A 13,308-nucleotide genomic window follows, 5' to 3' on the forward strand; every position below is an offset into this window, starting at 1 on the left:
AAATAGTTTCTTCAGCATTTTTATCTGAAGTCACGTTGTGAGATTGTAACAGTATTACAGAAGGAGGTACATATAAAGAAGAGAAGGTGGATGTGATCTCAAAAACACGAAAAGCTACAAGCAGCGACATTGTCTCCTCAGGTTTACGAGTCTGAAAAAAAGACATCTTAAAAGAACTGTGAAGGCTTTTGTTGAAAGAACAACAGTAAACTGCTATGTTACAGCACTTGCAGAATAACGTTACAAATCTCAATCAGAAACCAACATGTTAGGTGACATCTAACATCTAAGCTATACAAAAGACAAAACCCGTTACCAATCAGCTCCCATGTGAATGCTTTTTAATATTTCTATTGGGATACATGGTGTGAAATGATTTGAACATCTGTGACAAAGTAGTCAAACCGGGTTTCCTTAGATACAAAAAAAAAACATTCGGAGTTGAATCCAGGGAAACATTTTGATGAAGGAACACTGAAATGTCCAATGAGCTCCATCTTACAAGTAACACCCCTTGCTTCTTTATTATTATTATTTAAATTATTATGGAAACAAGTTATGTAAAAAAGTGCACTTCCTTCTACCCTATGGCACTCAAACAGTCCGTTTAGCTTAATAACACCGTCTTGTTACCGTTCACATGTATTCTGCAATGTTAATATGATATGATTTACTCTTACATACAACTTTAGTAGATATATTAGACTACATTTTTCAAAACGTCTTGACATCCATCCACTTAAGAGCAAACATGACACATAAATAAAAGAACCCAACATAAATCAACTGCACTAATTTGTAAAACTAGCTAGAAAAGCGATAAAGAAAGGCAAGTATGCTAATTATGTTACTCACCTGTGTATAAAGAACTTAGTCAAATGCATTACAATGGCTGATCGAGAATCTAAGAACTGTGGAGTACATTCTCCCAAATCTTCCTGCCAGCCTCATCACCAAACGTGATAAGAAATATTATTTTACATGGTCCAATATTCCTACAGTCCTTTGCAATTCCAACTGAGGCTCGGCTCCAGGTTGTAACGCTGGACGCATTGAAGTTGTGCCTGATATCATACACCAATCTCATGCGACTCACGTAGAAGGTTTCTCGAAGCATGAACTTAAAGAATGGAAAAATGTTGAAACGTGGACAGAGCACTTGACCTCTGGATTTGCACAGTGTTTGGTGGGTTCCAGGTGTAGACTCAGATCCACATCCAATATGGCTACATGCACCTTCACAGCAGCCTCTCCTATTCCTTGGGAAATTGTTTAATATTGGCTCTGTGAGCTACTATGGAGGGGGTTTTTGGATTTCAGTGGCAATAAAGATGGTCTTCGGTAATGTTTGGAGGAGGACAGGCATCTTGTTAGGGTGGAGGAGTAGCATGGCTTACTGCTATCGTGACCAGGTGTGGACGTGGTGTGCTCTGAAGACGGGGGTTGGCCAGCAAAGCATTTGGCTTCTCATAACTTAGAGCTCATCAGTTCTACTTTTTCTGGTACATCCATGCTGCAAATCTCCTGTTCCTCCAAGCTGCCTCTGTGGTTTGAGATCTTTCTGACCACTGGAGTACAGGGAACCCACTCTCATGTAAAGGAAACCAGTAGCAGCCAATCAGAAGATACTTAGGTTTGGTGCTTAACTAATGGTCAGTTGCTACAAAGGGCTCTTGTGTGTTCAAAGAAAAATACCCCCACACCATTACACCACCACTACCAATGGCCTATTAATAAGAAAGAAGATATGCGTCATTGTTGATCCCAGGAAATTCCTACTCTAGTATCACAGTTTGAAACTGAGACTCATTGGGCAAATCATGAAGTTCTAATCTGTTATTTTCCGGTTTTGGTGACCCTTTATGACAGCCTTAGGTTACTGCGTTTAGCTGACACTAAAAATGTCATTCCTGATGACGGCACTGATCAGTTCATTAAATTCATCAGTCCCTTTAGCGAATAAGCTAAAGACCCCTCCTAAAATGCTCACTAATCTACATCTGGATGTATTGTTAGTGCTTGGTGAAAAGTAGGCCACAGTGATACAATACAAAGAGCCATAAATTTCATTGTCGGAGTGTTTGATGCTCTGTTACACTAAGGGCTTTGTAGCTGAGTAATGTACATTGTGTTCCTCCGCCTGCAGCCCAGTAAGAAGCTTTCTTAGTATAAAGCAAACTGTCTTTCTGTGCACAGTAAATAATCAATATAGCTTAGTGGATATCTTCATGCAGTCTGATCCTCCTGGATAGATTCATTTACACTGGGCTTACCTTGTGCTATGAGGGCGGTCACAGTTTGTTGTTTTTTTTGCAGTTCTTTCCGACCCTGACGGCGGGGATGCTGACGGGGAGACAACGCGTTTTCTAGGGAAGCCTTGTGAAAGTATCCAAACCCGTTTTTACATTATGATTACACTTTGACCTAAACCAGGGGTGAAGAACTGTAGTCTGGCAACTTTTAGATGCGTCTCTGGTCCAACATACCATCCTTAAATCAGCCAGCTTCTAAATCTTGACTGTTGCCCTGATTAACATTCTCCTGGTGTGTTGATGTTCAATGACAAACTGTATTTATTAGCAACATGGCTTCTGAATACAACTGATTGCACTTGATTATATTTAGCACTATCAATGCAAAGGAGATCAAGTGCATATGCAAGGCAGGCTTTTTTACGAGTAAATGTTTTTGAAAGCCACGTATCATTTTCCTTCCGCTACACAATTGCACACCGCTTGTGTTGGATTATCATGTGAACTCTCAGAAAAACATGTAAAAGTCTGTGGTCGTAGCATGGCAAAGTGAGTAAATGTTGAAGGAGGATGAATACCACAGACAGCCACAAAAGAGAACGGAAGAGAGCCGACTTGATCCGCCGAAGTCCCGTAAGACTGAGAGCGGATCTTTCTGGATTTGCACACAAAGGGAGAGCCGACCAGGCCTTTTCCTCAGAGGTAAAAACTTGGAGGGGATATATTTACATCGGGAGTAGAGGAGAAAGAGGACGCTCACTTTCCCTCTGCTTGAGAGGGCGCTATTGGTAAGAGGAGCTCTGAAATCAATAGGTGGCGCGCTACAGGGCAACCCATTAAGGGTCTGTTTTCGAAAACCTCATCAAGGTGCTTCCAGTCAGACTCACCTTGAGTATTTTCTTCCGTTTTATTTATATTTGCTACGTCTTAGATGTTACAGGTGAGCAAGATCAAATCCTCCAACAAAGAAGCCACTGAAACGGGATGTCTGGTAGTTTAGGCGTTGCCTCCTGTGCTACCCCTGTTCCTCTAAATGGTTTGTGAAGGTTATGGGTCAGGCAGCTTTTTAGTTGTTAAGGCAGTAGGAAAAAGTCTGGGAAGTCCTGTTTCCAATTAGAATAAGAGCTAACATATGGTCAACGATAAGAACGAGACAATACAGCATTATTAGGAAAGTCAGTGGAAGAGTTTTCACACTATTGTAGTCTAAAAGGCAGCATCGTTATTATATGCCACTCCCCAATTCATCGCTTCTGTTCAAGAACAAGAACTCCGTCGAAATCTCAGTCCTAGCATGTCTTTCTGTCGTCCGCTGAAAGCACATCACTACTAGTGTCAGCATAAACCTTCCCTGTCATCTTAAACCAGAAAAGTTCCCCTTCAGACTGCCATATCCCATTCCTCCTCCTTTATATAAGTAACTCCTCTCTTCTCCTCCCCAGAAATGCCTCCCTGTCCTCTTCTTTCTCAACACGGACAGTTAGTCTTTGCTTCCGTCTCCTGTGTGAGTCTCACTCTCCCGTCTTCCCGCTCCACGTCCCTGTAGAGCAGGGACTTCTGGGCCTTCAGGCGGCAGGCCAGCGACATGAAGATGGAGTCGACATTCTGACTCTCCTTTGGGTCCTTCGCCGATGTCTCGAACAGCAGCATGTTGTGGGAGTCCGCGAACTTCAATGCCATGTTAGAGGGAACCTGTGAAAAACAGCGACGTTCAGAGAAAGCTTGGCGCTGAAGTGTGAATGAAGACAAATGTGTCAACATTTCCTTGTGTTAGCCAACCTGGATTTGATCCACCAGGTCGCATTTATTTCCCACCAGAACTCGAGGCACTGACGCTGACACCCGATGGCCATTGCACTCCTGCAATAAATTGAGACACAAGAATCAGATTTGGATTCAGCTGTAACGGCCAGGTTTGTGAGCACGTGTTAGCAAATCAGTGAAACTGCAAAACTCGCATTGACTCACTATGTTCTTTTTGCTTATATGACGGCATATCAGCTGCTATTGTAGGCTGAAAAGAGGGAGTAAATCTCCGTCAGAAAATTCTGAAATTTTAAGATCAAAGTCAGAAATTTTATAGAAAAATCAAGGACATTTATGAGTTTGGAAAGTCAAATATTTGCTAGAAAAACAGAAATTTTGAGATTAATCTCAACTTGGAAATTTCAGAGTTTCAAAAGTTGAACATTTATGACTTGAAACTCATGAATTTTCAAGTTTTTCAAGAAACTGTTGTTTTTTTGGGTGGGGGGAGGCGCAGATATTTACTCCTCTTGTTTTTTTTCTATCTACGATGGCCCTGAATGCCGTCATAGGTTTACATCTAATTTTACTCCGCAGTCACCATCAGGGAAGTCAAAATAGTGAGAGAAAAAAAATCACCCATAATATAGAGTCTTTTACAATAACCATAAACCTTGAATAAAAAAACATTTGCAGACCCTAATACAAAAGACTAATAGGAAATTGTTCTTTTCAGCTTCTGCTTACCTCTATCCATGTCTGCAGGTTGCGGAAGGAAGCCATTTTGGTTACGTCATAAACAAACACCACGGCGTGGACGTTGCGGTAATAGTGTTCCACCATGGATTTGCGAAAGCGTTCCTGACCTGCCGTGTCCCACACCTGCACCTGTAGAGACAGACAGACAGAAAATATTTTCTTCATTAATGCATGTGGCCTTTCTTTTCTCATTCTTAGTTTGATAGATGAGGTTGTATCAGAATCAAACAAGAACAACAAAATCCGCACTTGCAGGTTTTATTGCAACCTTTTAACTGTTCACCAAACAATACCTAGCTTTGCTAGTTAGTTGTGTCTACAGTTGTCAGCAAGGCTGTATTTCATTTTGGCTTCATCTGATAACAAGAGAAGAATCTGTTCCATGTGTTGGAACAACTGAAATTACATTTAACTAAGAAAAAAGAAACTGAACATGGAAAAGTCCAGCTTCTTTTCGTTCTGTCCTTCAAAGGACAAGCAGCTTATGAACCGCTGCGGCTAATGGATCAACATTACAACTCCAGTTATTTTACCAAGATGTTCTTACAGCTTTAGGAGAGCGCTGTTCTCTAGCTCAGTGGAATTATCTGCGTGATCATTAATGCAAATTACAGTCAGTATTTGTCGTGGATTTGATAACATCTGACTGGTCTGTTGCCGAGTCGGTGCTTGGTTGCTGCGGTGACACCGGGATGCAACGACAGAATGAGAAGGGGAGGACGAGATGGCAAAACAAAAACATGATTCTTCACACTGAATAACTAGTGCCACAAATATACATGCAGAGATTAATATTGCATTTATCGCGAGGCGGTTTGATTACATGGGATTGATCCTGACACACACCAGCCTTAAAGTGGAAGATGTTTGTACAGGAGGTTCAGTGGTTTAGACACGCAGGTCTCAGGGGTAATGTGGACAGCATTTTGTGTGTGTTTTTGACTCAGCATTGTGTGTGGGTGTGGGTGTATGTGTACCAAGTTTTTATATCCTTATGGGAACCTATTCCTGTCTACAATGTGGGATTATGGGGACCATTGCTCCATGTGGGGACATTTTCTTGGTCCTGTTACGGCCCAAGGCTATTCCTTTCTCCCATAAGAGAAATTGTTGTTTTTGGGTTAGTGGTTAGGTCTGCGATGGTTAGGATTATGGTAAGGGTTAGACTGTAGAAATTAATGGAAGTCAATGTGAATTCCCCACAAGTGATGAAAACCCGACTGTGTGTGTGTGTGCATGTGCTGGGGGGATCTAAAGTTGCAGGCATTTTGCTCCTTATAGACACAGATCAACCATTAGAATGAGGCTGGGTACTCATAATCACAAACTTCAATGTAATTTAGAGATCTTGGGTGACAGATCAACTTATATTAGTGCATAGCTGTGATAAAAATGTGCTTTTGTTTTGTTACTTTTTCCCCCCCAAAGAAAAAACAAAAAAGGGAGCTGTGCCTTTGTAATTAGCCCCGCTCATTCAATACTTGTGCAGTTACACTCTGGGCATCTCAGTTACTTTGCAGTGTTCAAGTCCTGCCATTTATTCTCAATTAAGTTTAGACATGGAACATTTTAACACGTAAGGTTTGATCTAAGCCAGGGGTGTCCAAACATTTTGTTACATGGGCCAAAACGAAAATAATTAATAAAACTAAAATCACCAAAAATGTTGTGATTTTCTTTTTTTACCTACTCAACAATAAGCATGAACTACTTTAATTAAACAAATAATCTGATATATATATAATTATTATATATATTTTTTTTCCTTATTAAATGAAAAGCCTCCAGATTGCTTAATATCTTGGGCTTGATTGAAGAAAACTGCAAAAATATTTTGTCTGTTCTCAGATAAAAACGGGATCTAGGTCAGTCTTCATTTGAAAAAAAAACAACTTGCTGTATGTAGTCAGGTTTTAGTACAGCAATTAAAAGCAGATCTAACTGCACCAAGGTGAACTTTTGAGTCAAAGAACAGATGTGGTCCTGGTTACCGTGACAACAGAAGGAAAGCAGAAAACTTGAAAAAGATGATCATTCTGTTATTGAGGATGCTACAACTACTAATTTATTCAAATCTCCTCCCTGTTTTTGTTTCAGTTTAAGAATATTCTACAAGTCTACATTAGCCATATAACACCTATATTGTCTTGCTTTGTTTTCAGTAACAAATGGCGACAAACCTTTCAAGTTACTGTGAATTTCTGCGTCCATTTCTTAAATATAAAATACGTGGTACAATGGCGCAAAAAGTGGCTATGCACTACACGCGACGCAAAGGGGCGCTGCGCTAGGGGGCGCCAAATCAAGGGCAGAAAAATTATTCTGTATTGAGGCGCGATTTTTTCTCTCTCTTTTGAATCGTTTTGGGGCCATTGTAGATGCAGAGAAAGGAGGAGTAAACATTCTTAAAAATAAATATATAAATAAATAAAAATAAAATCTGAAACTTTGAGAATAAACTCAGAAATGTTCTAGAAAATACTTGGAAATTTCGGAGTAAAACAAAAAAGAAATCTTTGACTTTTGAAACTCAGAAAATTTCCAAACATCAAAAACCTTTGACTTCTCAAACTGGGATGTTTCCAAAAAATAAATTCTGACATTAGTCTCAGAATTTCTGTTTGTTCTATCCTCTTGCAGATTTTTTGACTTTTTCTGCTCAGAAATGTCCTTGTTTTTATTTTTATTAATAGTCTAAGATTAATCTCAAAATTTCAGATTGTCCTTTTTTATTTCTCCTTTTTAACCCCGATAGGCCGTCGTGATATTGTCGACTGATGATAATAGAGAGGCAGAAAAAAAATGGAAGAAGGACAAGGATAAATATGTTACAGGGATGAATTTCAATCTATCCAGAGGACGAGGCTTGCAAAGATCCAGGTTAACTCAAGTTACTTGTAGTAAAATGACAGGTCACTGTTGTTTTGCTATGTGTGCCTTAGTTACAGGTGAGTAGGCTGCTATAATACGTACCTCAGAAAGTACATATCAGCGCCCTGCCTATGGATAATCAATAAAGCTGAGGAGGAGAACTGCGCTTTCACAGCCTGGGAGATTAATAAGAGAGCAGGCCCGAGTCATCCTCTGAGCTGAAGCCCGGGGAAGGGGGAGGGGTGGAGGGCGAAACGCCGCTCCTCTCGTCCAGCTCCGCCGCTGCCTTTACCTTGATGGTCTCCCCTTCGATCTCCACCGCCTTCTCCCTGAAGTCCACGCCGATCGTGGCCTCGGTCTTGTCGGGGAAGCTGCCCCCCGTGAAGCGGAAGGTGAGGCACGTCTTCCCCACGTTGGAGTCCCCGATGACGATGATCTTAAAGATCCGCGTCTGGATGCTCGTGTCCAGGGAGGAGGTGAGGCTCGGGGCGGCGTCGCTGCTGCTGCTGGCTCGACTCCGGCCGGCTGGGTAGAAATCCATGGAGGATGTCAGGATGGTGACATTGTCGTCCGCTCGGTTCCTTCTGGATGCTCCTCTCCCCGCGCCCACTCCTCCTCCTCCTCCTCCTCCGACGCCGACACCGCCCGGAGCTCGGGTCTCCTCCTCCGGGGAATCCTTGGTCATTATTGCCGGAGGAGGCGATGCGCAAGTCGGGGTGCGTGAGTAGAGAGAAGTGGGGGGTTGGACGGATTGAGAGGAGAATGAAGGGAGGAGAAAGGGAGGAGGAGACCAGAGATGCAACAATGACCACGATGCTGTCTTTCAGCAAGTGACGGAAGCCTTAAAGGGAGAAGAATCATTATCAATTTAACAAAACAATGACGGCTTTAAGCCTAAATCACAACAGCATGAATACATTTTTAATTTTTTTAAAAGTAATTTACCTGAATCATTTTTTTCCCCACTCTGGACTTCATCTTGAAAAGATAAGAATTGGTTGTAGATGTTTGTACTTCATGGTTCGCTAATATCGATACTAAGTTGGTGTCAGTATCACATTATTACTAGCGTGATCAGATCGATACTTTTAGTTTCAGGTTACCTCTTGACAATTTTGTTTTGTTTCTATATTGTGGTTTAGAAATTCTACCTCAGAACAGATTTGGGTTTGGATTTTCTCTCAAATGATAATTTTCTGCGCTCTGTTTGCTTAGGAAAAAAAAAAAAAGCACACAAATGTGTTTTGCTTTTCTACTGGTTTCTACTAGTTGTCATGTTAACATGTCATGAAAGTATTTCATAAAGGCGTTTTGTAGACACCTTTAAACTTTGTCTAAATTATGTCACAGGTTTGAACAAAATGAATAAAAGGAACAACAACAAAGACCCATAAATGTCTTAAAAGTGTCAGTATTGGTGATACAGGCCCTGTATTTACTTGGTATTGAATCAATACCAAAAAAAAGCATTATCTCACGGATAATTATTTCTCAATTATCAAATAAAATACAGATTTATTTTTCTGATTACACAGGACTGAACATTTCCTATCCTCACTTTATTATGTGCATGATAAATATTTTCAACTCTTTTTTTTTTTCTTCAGAAAAATAACCAGCACATGTTTATGAATCACAGAATCAAAAATGTCTAAATAGGAAGTTTTTTGTTTTGTTTTTTTTTCTTTTAGGTACAATGTCATGGCGACTGATTTTTCTCACACAGTCTGGCCACATGATCTGATCAGCCAGTTCACATTGTCACATTCCACAAAATAACCCGGTTGTTAAAATGCTGAGGATTGTGGCAAACCTGGATTCCAGTCGTCTTTAACATAACGTGAAGATGCCGTATTAAATCAATACTCGGTGCAGTCGTATTAAAATGTAAACTCTATCGTGTAACTAAATTACGAGAGCTACAGGGTTTTATGCTGAGTCAGAATAAAATAAAGTGGACTTTATTGTCTCACAGTCAGAACATCTAATAACAGAATTTTCCTTATTTCTGAGTCCAAAAGGTGAGCTAGGGTATCAACAGGTTAACAAGCAGTGGTTTATTCTGTAAAAATTGATTTTTTATTTATTTTTTTACCTTGAGTTGTCTATTTTTCTAATGGCACAAAACTGTATCACATATGATCACGTAATATTTTGTTGATTTAATAAATCTGTTTTGTCGAACAATACATTTTTCCCTCTTTTCAAAGTGACATAAATGGTGAAAATGAGGCCGCTCCGGCTTCCTGCCCAGATAGTAGAGAGAGCAGCTGAAACACCAGTAGTTCAAATGTATGACATTTTAAAAAGCCCTTCTATTCTCCGTGGAGCGAGAATAGATTATTTATTTATTTTTTTTAATTAAAATTTGGACTTTTTCTTCATTAACGCTTCACTGACAAACAAGCCTCCAGTCACTAGGTGGCAGCACTGTTCAAATTAAGCAACAGACTTGCCTGTTCAGACCAGCCAGAGCTGACAGTGAGTGACGGAGAGGACACAAGCTCGAAGGTTTGAAAACGTATCTACCTCCACAGAGGAGAGATGGAGAAGTTTGTGACGGTGGAAAGAAAAACGGCGGAGGAGGTTAGTAAATAAAGTATGACGGAGTATTAGGTCAGACTATTTTTTTAATACAACACAAGAAGAATTACAAGAATTATACCACTGGAAGAATAAAGACGCAATACTGGCTAAAAATGTCATTTGAATGAGAAAAACGCCTCGGTAAAGTTATCAGGTTCTGACATGACCAGCCCAGCAAGTCCGTGGCTCTTTCTTTGACATGTTGAATAGTTTAAACAATCCTTTCAAAGTCCTGGGCAGATAATAATTTCATGCTCACGTGTTAAAAGGTTAAATATTCCCCTGTTGTAAAACTGATGCCAACTAAAAGTACACAAGTTGCTTGCTCTTCTCGAACGACTTTTTTTTATATATATACAACTTTTTTTTTCTCGTATTACAAACAAACAAGCTTCTGATTAGGGAAATGGCTAAAGGGCGACTCCGCCTCATTTTTCACCACCTTCAGCATCTTCCACTTACACCAGTTAAAAAACTACAAGTGGACTCTTTAACCCCAGACCAGATTAATTTCAACTAATAGCAGAATATTTAAAACCAAGTTTGTGATTTGTGAAACCTTTATCTGACTTGTGACACTTCAATAAAGGTTGATTTCAGCACTTATTATTATTATTATTATTATTATTATTATTATTATTATTATTTGCATCTGGACCACATGAGAACTTTATGGGATTTTTTTTTCTTTTGCGTTACTTTGCAAAACTTCTGCGTTTTCTCGCAATAATGTACTAATCAGTTCATGTGACGTCATTAAATACTGTAAGCCTTTCTTACGGTGGCCTTTGTACTTTCTGCTATAATATAAGGCTTTCGTGAGGTTTTTCCATGTATGTTAATACCTCGTTGTGAAATATCTGAAGTTTTATGTCTTTTTCTTTAGAATAGAAATGCACAACAAACCTATGATATAAACAGAAACTTCCCATAAGAAGGAAAGAAATAAAAAGTACATCCAAACTATTTGGACTATTTCTGAGTTACTATTGCGGGGTAATAAAGTCCATCCATCCATCCATCCATCCAGTTTGAGATGGAACTGCACATGAAAACATCCCTTTAAAACCATCCATCCATCCATCCATCCATCCATCCATCCATCCATGGATGGATGGATGGATGGATGGATGGTTTTAAAGGGATGTTTTCATGTGCAGTTCCATCTCAAACTTACGCAAACAGACATTAACGTGCAGTGAATAAATCGATTCACAATCAGTTATTTGCACCAAAGAGTTAAGAATAAACACGGAGATTCTTTAAATATGTATACATTAGAAATTTTAAATTGACATTTGTGACTGTATACAAAATAGACCCGCACATATTGCAGCAAGCTTATTGCGAGGGAATGCAAAAGAAAAGTTTCCCCCATGTCCCTTAGAGGACTCCGTAGAACTTAACTCCTCCTTCTCTAAAATGTGCATTATTTTGCTGTTATTTCCACTTTTAACTTTCTGTTTTCTTTATATATATTTTTTCTCTTAAGGGTAGCAAGATTTGTTTTCACTTTTGTGTTTTTTTTTTTTTCTCTTACACTTGATTGGGGGAGGCGGGTGTCAACTGGGATAATGCTTCCAACAACTTAATGTTCTCTTTCTTCTGGTATTAACTTTATTGCGGTTTTTAATACAGAAACTACCCCTATGTTAGTGCTTCTTTTTCAGTGTATCTGCGGGAACCCCCAGTTGGTCATGGTGGACGGCTGCTCACACTGAGCCAGCCTCTGTGGGAAGTTTCTTTCAGGTTAGAGGAAGTGTTTGCTCTCCATCATCGCTACATGCTTGGTTATACGGCTTTGCTGCAAAGGTGAAGACAATTGCAAAGTGGTTATAAATTGAACTTGGTAATTGTTTTGAGGCATAATTTCACTTGCTGATAAATTTCCCAAAATAAAAGGGCTTTCCACTAATATTCTAATCTATCTAATAGACCTTTAATACTGCTGGAATGTAGTGTGTTATTTTACTAGATAAATGTGTCACCAATTGTATTGAGACATCAACACTGTCTTCACCATAGAGTCATTTTCGTTTTTTTGAAAACCGCATCCAGACTATTCTTGCATTTAGGCAAAGAACAAGAGAGAAAAAAAGTTTCACTTACCTTTTTCATTTGTACCTCACAAAGCAGCGGCAGAGTGTTGGAGATGCTCAGCTTTCATTTGAACTCAATCCTGCAGTAGCATCACCTACGAGACACCCGCCCACCTCTGTTGACACGGCACAGCTGTCTGCCGACAGCAGACTGAAATGTGGACGGAATGACAAAACACTTGTTCCGATTTCTTTCTTTCACAAGCACAAACACAGGCGTGCCGCTCGATGTCTCCCTCTCAGACACCCACATAATCTCTTTCTCATACAGACCCACAGCGAGCACACACTGGCAGCGTGAAACAATCCCAAGGCTTCTGTCTCACAAAGCTCCCCTTCATCCTCGGTAAAAGGGCCGTTTGTCTGGGAAACGATGCTCAGTGGGACATTCACGTCCTGAAGAACACAAACCAGCAGCGAAAGACAGAAATGATTTGCATAATATGTAGATGTTTTGATGCATAAATCACACGCACTCCCCGATGTTCTGTTTTCAAATCTCTCAGCTCTGATTTCCCGTCGTTCAACTCAAACAGCGATGTGAAAGTTCATTTGTAACCCTTGCAGATTTTTGTCTGGCATATTGTTTTTGTCACCCTTGCATCAAATCTTTAATTTTGAAAAAAATTATTTTCCATTTTCCAGACTGCAAACACGCAGGCTGTTTGTTCTGCTTGAGACAGACCAGAGTTTATTTTTCTCAAGACAGTTTGCTTTGTTTCGGCTCATCATTTCTGGACCGCCTGCAACATGATGGAGAGCTTCCTGTGACAGCGCCCCAGTTGAACAGCTGCTGTAATTGCATAAAGGCAGTTGTTCTGCTTTCAGGGTTTCCCCCACAAAACCTGCTAAGCTCGGCGACTAGGGCAGTCAAACAGCGGCCCAACGTGTTTTTGTGTTAAAATGTTTTTAAAAGTCATAAAAATTCAGAGGTGCAGGCATCACAATTTGTGTGAGGCCCAGTTCAATGTACCAACTATAAACCTAGCTTCATC

At 40.0% G+C, this 13,308-nt stretch overlaps 1 protein-coding gene across 1 annotated transcript; it reads right to left on the bottom strand.

The window, feature by feature from the left end:
• Window positions 1-3: 3 nt before the first annotated feature.
• Window positions 4-12,562, bottom strand: rab33a (RAB33A, member RAS oncogene family). Its single transcript, XM_032554204.1, has 5 exons — window positions 12,324-12,562; window positions 7,921-8,469; window positions 4,746-4,886; window positions 4,032-4,112; window positions 4-3,944 (listed from the first exon to the last, which is right to left on the bottom strand). The coding sequence occupies exons 2-5, from the start codon at window positions 8,311-8,313 to the stop codon at window positions 3,720-3,722; spliced, it is 840 nt and encodes a 279-aa protein (XP_032410095.1). The 5' UTR covers window positions 8,314-8,469; window positions 12,324-12,562; the 3' UTR covers window positions 4-3,719.
• Between the last annotated feature and the right edge of the window lie 746 nt (window positions 12,563-13,308).

The sequence above is a fragment of the Xiphophorus hellerii genome, chromosome 23 (assembly GCF_003331165.1).
Source record: "Xiphophorus hellerii strain 12219 chromosome 23, Xiphophorus_hellerii-4.1, whole genome shotgun sequence".
In the NCBI taxonomy this organism is placed as follows: domain Eukaryota; kingdom Metazoa; phylum Chordata; class Actinopteri; order Cyprinodontiformes; family Poeciliidae; genus Xiphophorus; species Xiphophorus hellerii.

Excerpts from the sequence above, each read along its gene's own strand:
- rab33a (XM_032554204.1), bottom strand. The coding sequence starts at position 8,313 with ATGACCAAGGATTCCCCGGAGGAGGAGACCCGAGCTCCGGGCGGTGTC. Across the intron at positions 4,887-7,920 it reads TCGAAGGGGAGACCATCAAG|GTGCAGGTGTGGGACACGGC; the intron begins GTAAAGGCAGCG and ends CTGTCTCTACAG. Across the intron at positions 4,113-4,745 it reads ACCTGCAGACATGGATAGAG|GAGTGCAATGGCCATCGGGT; the intron begins GTAAGCAGAAGC and ends AATTTATTGCAG.